The 19,747-nt window shown below is 42.7% G+C and overlaps 1 protein-coding gene across 1 annotated transcript; it reads right to left on the reverse strand.

Moving 5' to 3' along the window:
- Positions 1 to 1,073: 1,073 nt before the first annotated feature.
- On the reverse strand, positions 1,074 to 19,312 carry LOC146961985 (WD repeat-containing protein 26). The gene is made up of 14 exons (XM_085771034.1): positions 18,562 to 19,312; positions 16,330 to 16,429; positions 14,215 to 14,271; positions 12,592 to 12,728; positions 9,975 to 10,072; positions 9,728 to 9,884; positions 9,285 to 9,423; positions 8,754 to 8,894; positions 7,671 to 7,790; positions 5,982 to 6,127; positions 5,497 to 5,575; positions 5,246 to 5,375; positions 4,542 to 4,736; positions 1,074 to 3,574 (listed from the first exon to the last, which is right to left on the reverse strand). Exons 1-14 carry the CDS (start codon positions 18,864 to 18,866, stop codon positions 3,549 to 3,551), a joined length of 1,830 nt encoding a protein of 609 aa, XP_085627160.1. The 5' UTR covers positions 18,867 to 19,312; the 3' UTR covers positions 1,074 to 3,548.
- Positions 19,313 to 19,747: the final 435 nt, after the last annotated feature.

Here is a 19,747-nt window from a genome sequence, read left to right on the forward strand (position 1 = left end):
GCAGAGAAGATCAGCTCTGAGCAGGCGGTCTGGCCTCGGAGATTGCTTTGAGACATTTAAAGATCAAGACTGAATACAAAGTGGTATTTTGTTCAACTCAGTATCTCCCACCAGTTCTACCAAGCTGACTGCTGACAGAGGGATGAGCTAAATGAGATTTCTTGGCATCTGATGGGTGGACTACTTCACAATCTCCTGCCCCATCAAACTTCCATGGGCCATTTTTTTTTCAAAACCCTGAATGCTTTATTGAAAATATGCATACATAACACTTTTCCTACACAACAATACAAAACAGTACAATCACTTTTGTAAATAACACACTGAACGCAAACCCATACATCACCCCTTCCCGCCCTTCCCAAGGAACTTAGAGCTGCTACAGTAAGCCCTTAGTATTCCCCACCCAGCCCCCACCCACACCCACCACCGTCACCTCAGAGAGAAATAAGACAGTTAAATCAGAAACAACTCCCTTGGTAAACTTAGACAAAAGAACAGAGTAGACACCAGGTTGCATACAGACATAGCATGTGCCACCAGCAGACGGATGAAGGATGATAACTGTAACTCTTGTTTTGGGTTCTTTAGTGTATGATTTGCCTCAAGTCTTCTGAAATAATGTCAGGTGTGGAAGAGGAGTCCATTCCGCGGTCCAGGCTTTGAGAAAAGAGCGTGAATATCAGAGCATGACACAGGTAACCTACAGAAAACAACACTGGGCGCCTCTAGTGGTCTGGCTTCCATACGGCTTAGAGGAGTGACACCTGTCAACCAACAATGGCACACCAAGAGAGAGATTTTGGTCAATTACACAGACATGCGATAAAGGAGATTTTCACATGAAGGAAACTCTTTAAAGGCGAGGGGTGGATAGTTCAAACCTGATTTGATTGTAGGTAACACACTTCCTAAAGACTCTTCCCACTCCTATTGGCATGGGTGTTACTGTGCATATTTATTTGAAATAGTAGTGGTAGATAAAATGCAACTGAGTACAAAGAAACAAAAAAAAATGTACAAAAGAAAGTTAGGAGGGATTATAAAGATTACAAAAAAGTGAGGACTCCAAATGTCTGGTTATATTTTAATATGATCATACAGGGATAGAGGTCAACCAAAAATGATATAATGTGAACAAAAGATTTAAGTAACAAAAAAACATAAAGTTCAATAAAAACAGACAGAAAAGCACTGTTTTTAAACATTTTTACTGTATATCAGTCTGTAGCAAATAGTCATTACATACCCTGAAAAAGGGAGGAAGAAAGCTTTGAATGGTGCACTGAGCACTGGATAACTTGGCTGCAGAGCAACGGGGGAGTTAATGCTGAATTCTCTCTAAGCTCCAAGAGTGGTACCCCCCGAGATGAGGCTGCTATGCCTTATATGCAAGAGGTTTGTAATGTCTACAAGATAATCAGTCACTGCTCTTGGGTGCATAGAGGCATAGAAAGGGCTCTTTCCTTTCGCCGTCTCCTATTATGTTTGAAGTCTTTGCCAATGCAACCTTTTAAGACAAAATAACGGCAAGTGTGGCAACTCTAAGGCCGTAAGAGCCTTGTGGGTTTGTGCCATTGCAGTAGGTGTAAGAGAGCAAAAAGACCACTCGAAGTGCAGTGGGGCTGGGGGGTGTCATACATACTGAAGGTATGTGTGCAACTGTATGAACAGGAAGGCAGTTTGTCTGTGTTTTAGGAATCCAACAGTACTCCCCAACACTGTGGGCTCAGAGCATGGTTCTAGTTATTGGTGCCTCTCCTCTCTCTGTGCTAACTACTCGTCCAGTAATTACAATCATTGACTTCTCATATGAAATGACCCTTTGCTAATAAACACAACAACTTTACAGCTTTTTTGAAACATGCCTCGATCAAATTAGCCTTTCTAAAATTTCCTTTTCTTTAACCCCCCCACAAAGATGATTTGATGCCAATAACTCGGTGCCGTTAGAATGCCACGTGGTAAGGGCAAAAAAAAAAGGAAAAAAAAAACAAAACAAGGAAAAAGGTCAAATGTAAAAATCAAAGCCCCAGATTAAAATAAAGTTTTTCTTTTACAAAATGGCTCTCAAGTATTCTTTGTTCCACAGATTGAGGTCCCTATGGGGCTTTGGATAACTTAGAATTGGTTTAAAATCCTCTTTACAATTTTACTATGGGATTGGGAGCAGAGGGGAGAGGGAGGGGAGGGGCGGGAAACTTCTGCTGGTGTGAATTGAACACACATACAAAAAACACGTGCCAATTAAATCTGCACCCACAAATGCCAATTCTCACATTAATGTGTGTATGCATAATCACTCTCGCTCTCTCACTCACTCTCACACACATGCACGCGCAAACGCAAACACACAAACACACACAGAGGAGGGACAGCAGTCACCGGCGTGCAATCTAATCACACTTGAACCCTTTCACATCTGAAAGCATGTGTTTTGAGAAGGGTCAAAGTACATGTCCCGACAGTGGAAACCCCCAGCTCACCGAAAACATCTGACCCCCCCCTCACCGCTGATATGTGACCTGTGAATCCCTCTGTCCTTCTCCTCTTAGGCAGATGTAATGGAGTTGTGCGGTAGCTAGCTCGACGGAGGGGGTTTCTAAGGGAGGGGGGGGCTGTCAGTTGGAAACAATACAGCGACTGTCCTGTTAGAAGTTAAATTAAGGAATAAAAAGTTTGTTTTCCTAATGTCGAGAAACAGAAAGTGGAATCTTCACGCTAAAGCTTTCCACGGGCACTACTCGAGCTAAGATTCACCTCTTAAATGAGAATAAACGCTATGACTATCATGAAAAAAAAAACTCCAACATTTAGCATAGCCTTGTTTTTGTGTTCTTTGTCAGCTGGTCGGTCAGTGTTTTTATGGTGGATTTTCAGCCTTTGTCCAACTTATCAAATGTGAAGAATATAGCAAGAAGAGGGGAAGAGGAAAACATACACAGAAGGTTTGCTATATCCCCCTACGCGCCATCCTCCCCCAACAACACCCCACCCACGTCCATGGAGACATTATACAGGTAACGTGAGAGACAAAACAGGCAGACAGATGTAGTCCAATGAGTAGACGGCTGGTCTGCCGTGTCCGTCTGGAGGCATCACGGGGACTCGATGTGCTCCAAGCTCAAGGTGGAGGTGGGTTTCCGGGGAAACTCTGAGGACCTGGCATGGCTGGCGACCACGCAGCAAGATGGAGTAAAGAAGGGTCGGTTGGAGGAGAACAGCCTGTTACACCTCACCAGTGGATGGCCGTCGTATCCCGCTGGCTGTTGACTGCTTTTCCAGGCCTCTGGGTCGGGATTTAGGTTTTGGATGAGGACTTGAATTTTCAGAATGTCCGTCATCACCATCACCATTTTTTCGAGGCCAGTCAGGAGACAAGTTTTTTCTCACGTGTGTTTTCTCTTTTTTGTCTTGGTGGCTTTTGTTTGTTATTCTTGACTTTCTTCTTCTGTTGTTAAGATTTTATTTGCCCGTTCAGATTTAGTTTTATTGTGGGATTCTTGGATTGTTGTCAAAGAGAGATGTCATTGCTCCATGAGTGACCATCAACTGTCCATATTACTGCAGTTCTCTGTGGAAGAAAACAACATTAGGTAAATACAGCTGTCATGGTAACTCTGGTGGCTAAAAACCACAAACAGCAACATTTTCATATCTAAAGCTACAAATGTGGTGAATATTATGAGTTAATAATCTTCCTCTTTGGGATAAATAAAGTTATTCTTATCTTATCAGATGCTTCAAACCACTCACACAGATTGATATAAAGGGATAGTTCAACATTTTGGCAAATTTGCCTATCACCATAATCCCTATAGTCACATCAGTAGGTACGTTACCTTTAATTATCGGTGCATGTTGTTCTGAGATCAGCGGGGCAGAGACGTGAGCTGCTCAGTGAACACAATGGAGGTGAACGGTACAGGTCCCCTGTCCCTCATCAAACTCATCAAATATACAATCCAGCAACTTCAAAACACTCTGGTGGACAAGTTGTGACCTGCACATTCACCACACTATGAAATAATCATGTAACATTACGTGACAGAGTTGTTTTCGAGGCAAATGCAGCCGGAACTACATTCCAGACACGGCTGCTGGGCGAAGGGATTTGAAAAGCGCAAGTAGTTCCAAGTATTTGCTTTGTGTGTTGTAATGTTACATGATTATTTCATAGTGTGGTGAATGTGCAGGTCACAACTTGTCCACCAGAGTGTTTTGGAGTTGTTGGATTGTGTATTTGATGAGGGACAGGGGACCTGTACCGTTCACCTCCATTGTGTTCACTGAGCAGCTCACGTCTCTGCCCCGCTGATCTCAGAACAACATGCACCGATAATTAAAGGTAACAAACCTTCTGCTGTGACTACAGGGATTATTGTGATAGGCGAATTTGCTAAAACATTGAACTAAGGTTTTGCCTGCTACAACAGCTAGGTCATTCGTCAGTTACCACAAGCAGAGGCTATACATGACTATTTTTGAGCTTACAGCATCCATGTGCACTGTGGGGGGAAAAAAACAACTTTGGCAGTTACCGTTGAGTCCGTCTGCCTCTTGTGAGTCGAGGAAGGGTGCAGGACCCCAGACTCGCACTGTGCCGTCGTCTGAGGCAGAAGCCATGAGTCCTGGGATGGCCGGGTTCCAGCTCACACAGTTAACGGTGCGTGTGTGGCCTGTTAGCTCAGCAATGGGAAGCTCGCCACGCCGGTGCCAGATGTACACTTTGTGGTCTGAGGGGAGGGGGATGAGAAGGTGAAAGTAGAACCACAGATTAACCCTTAGGGGTCGGAGCCAATTCTGGCTGTTTTGAATTTTTTTTATTTTACCTTTATAAACCAAATAGAAAATGTTGACCATTCCCATGTTTGGTATCTTTTTTTTCCCAGCACAACTTCACCTATATTATCCAACAGTTATTTTTTCACTTTATTAACATATTGAACCTGAAACCTGAACTGAAAGTAAAATTTTAAAAATCACATATAGTAGTATATCAGCTGATTCTACCAAAAAAAATTAGGAATCTATCAAAGGAAAGGCGACGCCTGCCTGTCCCATCCCACTTTTACGCTCCAATAAATAGTTCTGTACTGTCAAATTAAAACCATCATCAACATCAAACAAAAACTGGGAGGAAGTTTCAAATCTGCATTGTTGAGTGAAGTTGAACTTGACAGTAGCGCTCCGGGTGACACTTGACAGTCTTAGTCATGGCTTTATGACATCTAGCATTTTGTACCTTCGCTGCCACTTGCAATGAAGTCTTCATTGTGTCCTCCAAAGCAGGAGTGGATGGTGTAGAAGCCCTGGGTCACACCTTGATACTTCCTCACCAGCACTCGGTCCTGAAGGTCCCAGAGGTGTACTCCCTGGAGAAAATGTTTTACATGAACAGACTTCAACTATGGACACATCAAGCAACATGCAAGTGGGGTTTCGAAATTGATCATCTTAACCAATATTAGCAGTGAGCTTGGTTAAAAGGCTTACCTGAGTTGCTACATTTAACAAAGCTAATCTTCCGTTATTTGAAACAGTAAAAGACATGATAGGGTGGTCCTCCTGAACTCTGGGAGAACAACAGAACAGAAAGTCAGACACATCCAATATTATGTAGTGAGGATGACATTTTTTACATCTTGAATATGAAGGACTCACAATAATACACTGTAAAAACATTTAGCTTTCCTGGAATCTATCAGAATGTGTGTTGTTCAACATCAGAGGAAGAACTCTGCAGAAAGTACACTCATGCAGTATACAGGTTCTTATGAAACCTCTTCAAAACATGAAGACCTGTACTACATGACTATGTGGACTGTACATTCTAATTGCCTTATGAATCCAGCTAACAGTCAAGCATTAATATTTGTTCCATATAGACTTTCCTGAGAGCACAATAAGCCTTTAAATATTAAAACCCTTATATGTAAATCATTTAGAAGGAAGGCAGGTATCAGAAAGTTGGCACGCACATGTTTCTGTCGGTAAGGTCCTCGAAGTTGTACCCCCGGATACGTTGGTGGGTGTCCGAGGCCAGCACTGTCCTGCCATCGCTCAGGCACCACAGGCACTGCACTCTGACGCCCTCCCATGAGTCCAGCAGATTCCCATCCAGGTCCTGGCAACACAGACAGCAGACCTCTCGTCTCTTAGTCTGAGGAGTCTTAGGGGGTTTTCACACATACTGCTGCAGACCAGGTGCAAAAATGATACATTGTTTCATTTTTCAGCTCGTATGGTCCAGGTTCACACAGGTTTGTTTTCACTTGGGTCCCAACGCTGCACCGCTGACAGGGCGCCATGTTTCCATGACAACTGACCAGAAAAAGACGCGTTGTATGTCACGTTTACGTGACCCCCGACTGTAAAAGTGAAACTCTTAATAACGCTTAACTTTAACAAAGGAAACAGCAGGATCCAGGTCCAGATGCATTCATGTAACAAACGGACCGCAGCAGGGCTCCACTTCCCTGCAGGACGGTCCCTGTGCGGCCATTTTGGTTCCCACCTGAGTGGTACTGTTGTGTTCACACTCAGTACGTTTACATGACACTTGAAAAAACCGAATTATTGCCTTAATCCGACTATAACTGGACAACTGAAGTGCATGTAAACACCTTAGTCCGACTGAAATCGGAGTTGAGAACTCCGATTAAGACACCCAGATAATGCGATTGGAATTCGATTTTCTCCGTCATGTATACACCTTAGTCGGAGTATAACTGGACAATGCATGTGCGCATGCTCCACAACAGTAGAGATGGCACCAAGTGGAGCAGAGAAGCCGCCCGTCAGCGCCAATTCAATGCATTTCACACAGCGCGACCAGCAAGAGTGTTTTATTAAAAAAAAAAAAAAAAAAGACAGAGAGAGGAAAAAGGAAGCCCGTATCCTATTCTCAGCACGAATCCGTCCCAGACTGGCGCGTCTGGTCGGGAACTGCAGTTGAGAATTTATTATTAAGTTTACTACGTTGTTTATATTCAGTTTTTTACGAGGTGACAGAAAAGTCAACAGGACAGGGGGGCGTATTAACCCACTGAAACAACGGGTGACACCGCATGAGGGGGCGGACCCCGTCAGTTATTCGGTTTTCTCAGTTGCATGTCTATTGAGACGAGGACAGAAGTCCGACTTGACGCCAAAATCGAATTTTGAGCATAGCTCGATTAAGCTCTGCATGTTAACGTACTGACTGATCCAAACACCCTTAGTCTTAGGAGGATGAAAACATGGATGAAGTCTACAACGATGAGGATGGAAGAGGATGCCGGAGTAGAACCAACAGAGTGCATCAATCAGACATGTGGACTGATCATATTCTGTTTAGAATAATGTAGTTCAAACCATTGTCAACGACACAGAGACGCAATTAAATGTCATAACATGGGTTCATCAGGTTCATGCATTGAAAATCAATACATTGTAAAAAGTACAATTATCTGGAAGCTTCCTGTTTAAGGTCAGCACAATACTTTAGCAGCTGCTCTACAGACACTGGAACTCACACTGTGTCATCCCTTTTCTTAAAGCCCCTTGCTGTAAACCTTCACACGTAGCAGAAAACATTATACTTGAGAGGGAAAAGGCGCTTGTCAATAAACACACAATAATAACAGTGCTGTCCATTGAGAACAAAGGGGAGCCATGCATCCACTTACACACTGATAAAACTGCCCCCTCTGTCCTCCTGTGACGAAGCGTTTGCCATCAGGGTTCCAGGCCACGCTCGTCAGGCTGTCTTCATGGGACTGGGACATTTTGGTCCGCAGCTCCCCCGTCTGGTCGGCGAGGAGATTAAAAGAGACAGTGGAGGGCAGAGGAGGAGAGAAAAACAAGGGGAAGGGAGACGGCAAGAAGAAAGATTAAGTAAGCGGGGGAGGGGTGATTCAAGGAAAAGAAAGGGGAGGGGACAACAGGAGAGGTCATTGAGTACACACAATATACAGAGTGTCATGCTCAATGCATGTTTTCTGTTTCCACTTGTTTACTGAATTGGAATTAGACAGCTGAAATCTTTAATACGACTGATACGTTCTAGAAAAAAGGGACTTCCATCAGTAGAGCATCATAAAAAGATAAAAACCAAATGTATCCTGGTTAACTGGAAATCTGAAAATTCTCCATCAACTAGACACTGGATTAATGAGCTTGTGTCTTACTGCACAAGATATTATATAATGTGAGAGGGAAGCATGCAGCCTTTGAAAAAATCTGGGGCCCCTTCATAGACATTCTGCCTTCACTGGACTTCACTGATAACGATGGTGCGACTCTTCCTGGATCAGCTTCAAATTAGCCCTCTGTGATCCTTCCTGTATAAATTTGCTCATTGATGTATTTATTGTGAGTAGTGTGCTGATCCATATATATATGAATGTGTACAGAAGGGTTTATGTATAAATTATGGACGGTGTAAGTATGTAAATGAAAAGAAACTGAGAACCATACAAGGGAAGAGGGTGGGGGGTGGAATGGGAAAGGTTCATGTGATATTTTTATTTTGTTTAGATTTTATATTTTTTTATTATTTTTTTATTTTATTTTCTTATTATCTCTTCTGATGTTTAGAAGTCATCCTTGTGGTGTATTTGTAAGTTCTCTCTATAAAATACGATCTATCTCATTGTAACAAACTGTAGATGCTTGCTTATGCACCATAAACATCCTGTAAGAGATTCTGTTAATAAAAAACAAATCTTTAAAAAATAAAAATAAAAAGATAAAAACCAGAGGGATGTTACCTGAACGTTCCAAAGCCAGAGCTCGGAGCAGTCGTCAGGTCCACAGGCGATCAGGTAGGTGTCGTCGGGACTCCAGGCTAAATAAGAGACCCCGTACGCATGACCCTCCAGGGTTCGCAGCAGCTTCAACTGGTGGCTCTCCTGCATAAAGACAGGATTAAGATGGTTAGGATAAAATTCATTCAGAGACACTGAGAGTTAGGCTCTCATTTGCACATGTATTCACATTAAAGTCAAATGTGGAAATTTGTGAAATGTCTAACCAAAACAAGCAACTTGATAAAATTCATTTGTTTTGTTACAGTTTTATTTTTTACAGGGACTTACTGGGTCATTTTCATGGATGCCTATACAAAGCTGTTTATATCAGAAGGATTATCGTGTGTAAATACAGAGAATATATTCTACGTTCAGGTCAATTCAAAAAGAGAAAGCTGCCTGCAAAAATGTACAAGTCGACCTAACCGCTAAATTCTAACAGGGATGTTTTTGCTGTGGATGAAGTGTGTGGTTCAACTTCTTTGCACTCACCGGGTCCACTTGCCAAATTATGACGGTAGTGTCTTTGGAGCCAGTGGCTAGTTTGGTGCCATCGTTTGAGAATTTGCAGAACCACACCTCATTACAGTGCTCTGTCAGAATCTGCTGGGTGTAACAGGGGAACTGCTTCCTGCGATGGGGAAATAAAATGTTCAATCACAAGTTGAAATATTAATCGTTTAAGACAGCAATGATGAGCCACAACAGTAGTGAAGCCACAGAGAGAATGGAATGATAGGGGGGAGGTATAAAGCAGAAGGTAAATAAGTTTGCAGAAGACAACATTTGGAAAGAAAACAAGGTCTTTCTGTCTTGTGACATTTTGGTTATGTAATAACAGGAGGTCAACTGATACATAAATATCAGATGCTGCACTCTGACAGCAAGCAGGGTCTTGAGGGGCCAGAACAGCACGCTGGCTCTGCAGTACCAACCTGCTGCAGACATGATCGAGGAGGAGAGAGACCGAGTCCAGGCTACTGTCCAGCTTGGTGTTGTGATAGAGGCAGCGGTCCCTCTGCAGCTCCACCGCTTGCCGCAGCAGGGTCTGCAGCCGCCGCGGGGGCAGCATCACAGAAGGTGGCAGGTACGCTACAAGGACAGAGAAAAAGACATGCTGACCACACACGTGGGCTATGCATGGAGCTCAAGGTGGGTCGGTGTATTGTCGCGTGTCCTCACTCTGTAATTTGTCCAGCAGTCTGCAGCGTGAGGCCGTGCCCTTGCCCTCCCACTCTGCTTTGGCCCTTAGATCCTCAGCATGGCTACACATCAGGTACCTGCACATTTCAAGCAAAACAGCAAAGTAGGAGTCCTTAGCATGGATGGTAAGATTCTAACCAAAGATACAGTGGCAAGAAAAAGTATGGGAACCCTTTGGAATTTCCTAGTTTTCTGCATTAAAGGGATAGTTCACCCAAAATTCAAATTTCACTCATTATCTACTCACCCTCATGTCAACTAAGAGCTGTGAGAATTTCCTCCGTGCCTTCTCTGAGTTTCGGGGGGTTCCACGCAGCAGTATTTGTCCATATAATGGTTGTGAATGGATACCAACTTTCTTCGTCCAAAAAGACACACCAAAAAACATCCAAATACCTCCATGCTGCTCGTCTGTAATGTCCCTCTTGTATTGAAACCCCGACATGAGAAGTTGTTCTGAAAAAAATTAAATAAGTCTATATTTTAAGCTTGTTTGTAGCGGAAGCTCCCAGTGTCTCGGTTCACTGCTCTTCCTGTGTCAGTGTCAATCTCATGTGATTTGCACTGACCGGCGGAACAATTTCTCATGTCTGGGCTTCAATACCAGAGGGACATTACAGACGAGCAGCATGGAGGTATTTTGAGGTTTTTTGGTGTGTCTTTTTGTACGAAGAAAGTTGGTATCCATTCACAACCATTATATGGACAAATACTGTTGCACGGACCCCCCAGTAACTCAGAGAAGGCACGGAGGACTCTGAAAATTCTCACAGCTCTTAGTCGACATGAGGGTGAGTAGATAATGAGTGAAATTTGAATTTTGGGTGAACTATCCCTTTAATTGCTTGCAGGCCTGGAGTTTGCCATTCCACAACACTAACGGGAAAATGTCTTGTGGACTGATGAAACTAAGATTTAATTTTTGTATTTTTATGTATTTATTGTGTTGTATGTATAGTGCAAAAATGGCTCTGCATAACAGCATGTAAACATCATGTCAGAAGTGAAGTCTGGTGGAGGAGCATCAGGGTTTGGGGCTTTGCTGCCTCAGGGCCTGGACAGTCTGATGACTTCCAGAGTTTATCAAGGCTTCCTACAGGATGATGTCAGGGTGGCTCCACCAGCAGAAACTCAGTAGAAGTTGTGTGATGCAGCAGGACAATGAGCCTACACATTGAAGTCCATCTACTACCTGGTATCTAGATCATTTAGAGTAGCTTTAAAAACAGAAAATCCACCTTTGCGAGTGGACCAGTCAGACCCAGACCTGAATCCAATAGGGATGCTATGAATGACCTCCAGAGAGCCGTTCACACAAGACATCCTATAATAACATGGCTGAGCCGAAGCAGCTCTGTCAGGACCAATGGTCAAGGATTCACCCTGAGTGTTGTGCAAGTTTAATGGATATGTTCAATGAAGACATGAAATATTATAATTCTTTGTGTGGTATTAGGTTAAGCACATTGTGTTTGTTTGTGTCTTAGATGTAGATCAGATCACATTAAATGGCCATTTAATGCAGAAAACTAAGAAATTCCAAAGGGTTCACATACTTTTTCTTGCCACTGTAAATAAATAGATATATAAATAGATTTAACAAATAATTCATAAGTCATAGCTACTAACCAACCACTACAGTAGTACTGTACTGCATTTGCTCCTTTACATTGTGCAGAATGGCCTAGATTTAATGCAGATAACAAATACTGAAAAAACCTCCAGTTGCCTGTGGTGTAGAACAATTGAGGAACGGCTTGACAGACATATGTTGACAGCGTTAAGGACACATTTAGATACAGCTGAGTGACTGACCTGAGACAAGCAACAGATCAATAAATTATTCTGTCAACTAAGTGACAGTGTGTTAAGACAAACGGGCTTGTAGGTGATATCGAGTGCCACTAATTGATTAGGTAACATATGAGAAGAGTTTCTCTGCTGAAAACATGGGGACTATGTGTTGACCACACTATGGATTAGTGGATCAGGGCTTCTGATGCTATTATACTGTGAGTCAAAAGAACAAATAGATGGTATATGTACTGGAGAACCAGGTAAATGACGAGTTTGCAACATTATTGCTTTTTAAAATAAATTTTAACTAGCTGTGGAAGCAATCAAAGTGCACACTCTGGCCTACAAACTAAAATCATGGGTAGAGACTGTTACTAGTGTTTTTTAAGGCCCCATGATTACTGTCAATAGCCACCCCTCCCCTCGGTTCATCTGTGATGTTGGTAGCGCTGTCTGTTCAAGATAAATACACATCTATGAAAATAAACATTACCCGTGTGCCTACATTGAACCTTAAATTATGTACTGCATCAGATTCATCACTGTGTGATTGGTTAAAGTTACATATTTAATCCCAATGACAATTTACTAAGGTCTTATTTCTTAGAAAACAAGATGTATCATATAAATTATAAATATAAATCTTTTTTGCATGACTCGTCACCAGTATCAGTAGCTGCAGCATCATTCACTACAGAGCTACATATTGCACTAATACATAGATGTTGGTAGGTGTTTGTTAGCCAGGTGAAGTGTCTGAGGGCTGCTATGACAAAGAAAATGAAACATGTAACAGTACCCGCTGAGTACGTGGATGCGGTCTGTGTTGTACTTGAGAGGCGTCAGTTCTCCCCGGAGCACTTGCAGAGCCTCCAGGACTTTGCCATCCTCCAGATACTCTAGGTATTTCTGCTGCAGCAGCAGGAACTTCATACGCTGACCAGAGGAAGAGAAATATTAATACACAACACAAATTGTCTTTAGTTTGACTCACTGACCTGGCTGCTATGACAAGTATGAAAAAGTTCAAATTTCTAGTGGTACCAAATAATCATATAAGAATAATTTTCCTTTAGTTTTAATGACAAAAAATGGGATAAAGTAAATGTCAACACCATCAGCAAACTTTCCTCAAGCTGAAGACCACTGGAAAATGTTTTCAAGTTGCAATATTGACATTAAGAGTCTGAGTCTTATCTAAGGTATGCAGTGGGAGCCACAGCCCCGACAACTGGCACAGTTACATCTACTACACATAGACTCAAGCAGACATCCGCCCACAAATGTCCACGAAGAAGGGGCACACACACACACACACACCTCCTGCCTCTCCAGCTGGGCCTGTGATATAAGCATAACTGCCTATGACAAGTAAAGTGAAAGTCATGTTGACAATGATAACACTAACCTGCCACAGCTCAAGAACTAAAATGGCAGTCCACACATTATAGATGCAGATTCAAATCACCAGCTACATTAATTCTCTTAATAACCCAACAGGCAGGGGCTCCACCACCAGCCTGAAGCATAGGGGAGCATTGTGGGGCCTCACTCTGACAGATAATTAGCATGCCAGCTAAGGCTAATTAACCTGCACTAAGCCCCCAGTTTCAAATACTGTATTAAGTATTTAATGTCATACTGATCTTCACGCTGGTATAATGTTTAGGCAGTCCAGGTAGAGTTCATCTAACTAAACAAAGAGTGACAGAAGACTAAAACAGTCCAATCACACTTGACATGTGTGAAATGGATACACACATTTGAGTTAACCAGGAGAAATACAGGTGGATCATCTTTCACATGCTGTGTCTAAATCTCACAATTCCTATTAAAATGTACTCAGGCCCCCTGGACGTTTTCATGTTTTATAATCTTACAATACTGTGTTAAGGTAGATTTAATTGAATCAACAGAAAAGATCCCTTTAATGTATAGTTTAAATAAAATCTCTGCAAACTGATCCACGTGAATGACAAATCACTTATTTTGAAACTTGTTTTCACCATTTTCTGAGTAATTGTTTGGTTCATAAAACAGAAAACTTGATTTAAAAAAATTTTGATTCATTTTTTGAGACCACAGAGATGTCCCCAAAATCCATCAGAAAGAGCAGAGAAACAGGGATGGTTAAAAAAAAAGAAGTAATCAATTATCCTAATATCCTCTCAGCTTATTTGTCAGTTGTTCTACAAACAGACTCATGCGCACCATGACTTTAATGTCCCATTCATTTCTGTCACTAAACTTTCTTTCTTTCTTTCTTTCTGGGAGTCATCCAGAATATTTTAGCATTTACTGCTCCACAACAAGAAGCTGCAGCCCTGCATTCTAAAAGCAGCGTTCTAGAAGCGCCAGCTGTGCCTACGAACAGACTGACGGTCATTCAGCCCAGTTCAGGTTTGGGGAAAAGGGAGCTTACCACAATAGCATTAGGAGAATGCATCAGTGCTCTCAGCTCATTGAGATCATTCTCAGCCTGGACCAAAACAAAGGGAGTTTGGTGGGGGGGGTGGGAGGGGGGACAGGGAAAGAAATGGTCAGATCAGCAGTTCCAAACATGAACAGATAAAAAACCTACAGTAATAGACAGTAAAACAAATCTATAGTCATTTATGTTTATGATGATGAACTGAGGCTGCAACAATGGAGCTGGTGGTGTCCATTTGCTATGATTATATAGTTATAGAAGGCAACATAGAACATTTATACCTTCCAGTGGCCAGTTTTACCTGTGAAATATTTTTCGACATCACAACATGGACGAGTCTGTCACATGAACAGGTAGTTTACTATTGGTTTGTATTGAACTTAAACATAACTGCCATTATGCTCAAGGCTGACATTCATTTTCCAGCCTGATGTTCTGTCATGGTTTTATCATTCATGAAGATTCACAAGTCAACTCTAATAGAGGGTATGCGTTTACGTCCCGTTGCCCTGGGACACGCCCCCTTTCGTTCGGACTGAGTGGCAAAACAAACCTCCCTCAACGTGGTGAAGGAGCGGTGGACGCGACGAAACCGGGTAAAACATGTAGTATCAAAACAAATTGAGGTCAGAAGGACTCGACGATGATCCACCAGCTCCTCAAAACCATCTGCTCCATGTTGCCAGAAATCATTAAATCATTTCAAAATAACACCCATCAGCCATTATTAGATTTAAACAGATATAAAACTAACCACTGGTGTCTGCCCTCCTCCTTCAGTATCTACATGTTTATACAGTCACATTGTTTACGTTGTGTTTTAATCAATCCTGTAACACACGCCCACACATGCTGCGGTACCGGCAGAGTGACAGATAGGATCATTGTTCATGTGCAGAGGGACCAGATTACAGCTGTTACTTTGGTCCCGACAGTGACTCCTGACACTTAAACCTGAGTTGCTTCTATACTGAAAAACTCTGACGAGTCAAACTGTAGGATGTGTAGGACTAAATTCATCTGTCTAACCATCAGAACTATGACACCTGACACGGTAAACATGGCTGATGGATCAGAAAAAAAAATTACCGCTCAGGTGAATTTACTTTCCGTCATTGAAAACAGGTTCTTGAATGCAACTCGGTCAAAGTAAGACGTATCCACAATATTTTTTAATTTTTTTTTCTGTTTGGTCATCCTACCGTATGCTGACATCATGCTGTACATCAGACTTGTATGGGCTCGGAGGAAATCGCCCCGTTACTTTCCTTGATTTTAAACTTTGGCGTCTCTGCCACTCGTCTTTTTGCCACTCAGTGAGCGCTCCACAGCGACTTCTGAGTACCGTGACGTCACGCGCATACCCTCTATATGTTGGAATGAGCTACACTGTGGCCAGAAAAGCGTAATACAACTCAGGCTGCTGATTTAAAAGGCAAGCAAATAAAAACGTTGCAAGATATAAACCTACTGTTTTCATTATGTCGTATAGAAAGCTCACATTATACAGTCCTATGCTATGCTTTGGGTTGCTCTGATTAACATTCATTTTGATCATTTCTTATGACTGTATTTCTATGATACACATCACTTGTTATTTTGTATATAGGTTTAAAAATACAGATTTTTTCTTGCCAGACCATTCAGCATGCTGAATAAGAAATCATTTCTACCTCTATCATATTGTTCCTTAAATATTTAAGACCAGTTGACCAAGCAAATATTCTTCTTAACTAGTTGAAGTAAGATGCATTTCCCTTGAGCTCTAAATAATAACACTTAAAAAGAGATAAAAGTATTATTCTAGCAAACACAAATTAGACAAATTACCCACTGGCAGCCATGTATCATTCTATTAAAAATCTAAAAGTTGAACTTGGCTAAAATGGACACTTAATTTACATTTTCTTCAACAGAACCCAATAGGTTTGTTTCTGTTGATCATGCACACGAGTTTGAATAACAAGAAGCTATCTGCTCCTTTCCTAACCAAAACAAGCTTGACGTGCAACTGTACAATTAAGACAGAGGATCCCAAGAGGAGTCACTACTTCCCTGTCTATCAAAGTGCTTGCTGTTATGTAACTGTGGCAACCTAAGACCAACCTTGTCCCATTCCCCCTCCATGACATGGTTGCGGAACTTGGTAGCCGAGGGGTGTTCCAGTCTGCAGCCTGACTCCTGCATCAGCAGGTCCACTGTCTGACTGCAGAGACACAGAGGGGGGGGGGGCAGACATACAGACACATGACAGACGGGGGGAGAGAAGAGAAGAGAGAGCATGTCTTTAAAAATTACAAATCAAACTTAATCACGCCAAATTATGTTATGTCAACTATTACAGCCAAGTCCGAATGGTGTAGAAAGTTCAGCACCATTATTGCATGAAATACCATTTTAACACAGCATATTCAACTTTTCTCATCTATCTATATCCAATCAATTCTGATTAGATAACCATTCTAGGAATTGCAAATGGGTGAGTGGGAGATCTGGAACAATAATAATCTTAGTAGAGAATATAAATATCATTGACTGACAATGCGATGGAGGCAATTTCATGGCTGACAATATCTGGAGATAAGCAGCCTGGAGCAGTTTGTGTCACCGGGGCATTATTTGTGGATTGTGGGAGGGTGACTAACATCAACCCCGCTTTCACTGCAGTTGACATCACCCTCTCAGCCTGTCAACCATGAACCATAACCATCTGTCCAAACACCACCTCTCTGCTGAGCACACTCCACCAACACACAAACAGGCCTGCTCAGATCAGAGTGTGTATGTGTGTGTGTGTGTGTGTGTGTGTGAGATAATGTAAGTGGGTTGGGAGTGGGGGGTGGCTGACACCTTCAGCATGATGACATCATTCTCAGGTATCAATGGAGTGGCGCAGCAGCTTTGTGTTGAGCCTCTCATCTAGCTGGCTGCTACACAGATTTCACTTGCATTTCCCCAGCTGAAATGTAGGGGCTCTGTTTCATAGAAGGCAATGTCATGTATCCCCCCCTCACCCACCCTCTTTGTAAACATAGCAGTGTTAGGTTGTCCTTTATAATGCCTAATTATGGAAGCTCCACTTCCTCAGCAAGGCAGCAGAGACCAGTGGATGTCTAGCTATCCAACAGGGGCTACCACAGCTACTTTGAAGAAGAGGGCCAGACACACATTTCTTGAAATCCCACTGTGCTATAATTAGATTCAAACACTGCGTTTCCATCTAAAACAGCTGGTAGAAAAGCGCATTCCTCAGCCACCATGAAACCAACTGATTCTGTTCAATTTCAGACCAACTGTCGCCCCCATATTGACTGCCGTCTTTAAATAAATACATGCACGCCACTGTGACTGTTGACACATTGCTGACACAGTGACAGCGACAGAGAAATGGAGACGTTCGCCTGGGAATGAAGTTGTTTTGTTCATGAGAAGCCTAACGGACAGAAAGTGGCGATTAATCTGATCAATAAAAGAGTTGCTCGACATGACAGCTCAAGACGCGCAGAGAGTGCACTCTGAATACTAAAATAACCAGGGCAGTTTTCATAACCATGCTCGTTATTAAACTGTGGCCGACCCATTAATGTTCCTCCCACACAGCCTTTGCAACAAACCCCCCCAGAAAACCATGTTATTTTCCCGAGGCGTCCGAGCTGGAATATGAAGAAAATCCCGAACCATCCGGACGAAAACCGACGTTGACAAACCGCACATTAAACATTTCCTCCGCATTTTTTGCGCAACAGCAATTGAAACGCAAAAACGGACACTGAGAACTCGATAATCCTGCTTGTGAACTTAATCAAGAAGCTAAATCAAGTTTCTCCCTCATGACATTGATTTTAAGCTTCCCAACGGTGATAATCGTTGAATCTTGTTTTTTCTGAATAAACGTTGCTAACGTTAGATGATGTAATGCCTTTAATTCAGTGCAAAATCTATAACATTGATTAACACTTCATGGCGCGAGTGGCATTAAAGACACATTTCAGCCCGTGGTGTGCTTGTGAAGCAGCTAAAGGTTGGATTGTGTTTTATGTTTGTGTAAGGGTTTAATTCCAAGGCACAACACCTCAACGCAGGCTAGTGCTATTAGCCATCAAGCTAACTGTTATTGTGCAAGATGGACCCCTTCTTTCTACCAACTGCCGAGCTCACAGGCTAGCTCCCCCATCCCCCCATGTTTGTGTCTGTCAGCACACTAATAGCGCTTTTACCAGCTGCAGTTTCGCAGCCTCATACATAACACCAGAGATATGGACTGCAGATTACATTTTAAACACTAAAGTTAAACGCTTTTCTAGTTTTTGACTCGACTGACACACTGAATAAACTTACTTTAGCCCCAGTCCTTGGAGATGTTGTCCTATTAATCGTATGACATCTTCCTCCGCCTGCGATAGTCGTTTCTTCTTTTTCAACGAACCAACCTCCGTGCCCGATGTCGTGGAGGCTGCCGAAGTCCCCGAACCGGGCCCGGTCGACGACCCGTTACTGGTACCGACACTATTCCCGTTGTCTGTGCTGGAGAGAAGCCCGTTGGAGTGGGTTCCGCCGGCCGAGGATGACTCCCCGTTTTGTGCGCTGTTTAGGCAGGAGAGCTCTGAGGATTCTTGTCCTTGTCCTGCCCCGTTTGCCTGCATGCTGCTGCTGATGTTGTTGACAACACTTCGGTTAAAGTGGATGGCAGAAGTGGCTTGAGAGTGTGGAGAGTGCGTAGCAAGTCCTAGGACAACTCCAGAGAGGCCTGTTACAACTGCTGAAGCCCCGGGCTCTCCTGCTCCCTCCGCCGCCGAGGCTCGGTGCTTCTTCCGCGGGGGCGGCGACGCTCCGCCGGTGTCCGAGTCGGAGGAGGAGGAAGCGGAGGCCAGAGTTTCCTCACCGAGAGCGGCCGTGGTTAGAAGCCGGCGGAGCTCCGGGTGGGAAATGAAGGTTAAGCTTCCAGATTTGAGGCCTCGTTGTCGGGCTAAGAGCAGACTGTCACCGCAGCAGCCCTGACAGTTAGCCCGTTTTTGTTGTTGTTTCTCTCAAAACAGCTGCAGCTCTAATGGAGTCCTAACGCCCTGACGTAACCGGAAATTCCTACACTAGCAGGCTTCCGGGTAGAATTATAATCCATGGGTGGCGCATAGGAACTTAGTTAGCATAATAATTATCAAACGACAATAATAAATACATCCCATGAAAAATTAATTAGATTATTCCAGAGACAAGGTTTTAATACGTCAGTAATTTTATATTAGCATTATGTGTGAATCATATGGTCTTTCTGCAGGCGTTCAGGTTTTTACATTTTAACACTAAACCTGAATAAATCATGTAGCCAAATGATATCTAAGAGAATAGGCCTCACAAGTATGTAGGCCTAAGTAAAACTCACAGATTTACCTACCACATTAATCTTCAAATTAATTCGCCTCACTTGTATATGATGATTATAGCGAGAACACATGTACCAACAACATAGTTACTTTCCATGTTCTAAATGTCACAGTAAGCAAATTCAATTAGCCATCCAAATCAC

The sequence above is a fragment of the Trachurus japonicus genome, chromosome 24 (genome assembly GCF_045865225.1).
Source record: "Trachurus japonicus isolate A0001 chromosome 24, Traja_1.0".
Taxonomy (NCBI): Eukaryota; Metazoa; Chordata; class Actinopteri; order Carangiformes; family Carangidae; genus Trachurus; species Trachurus japonicus.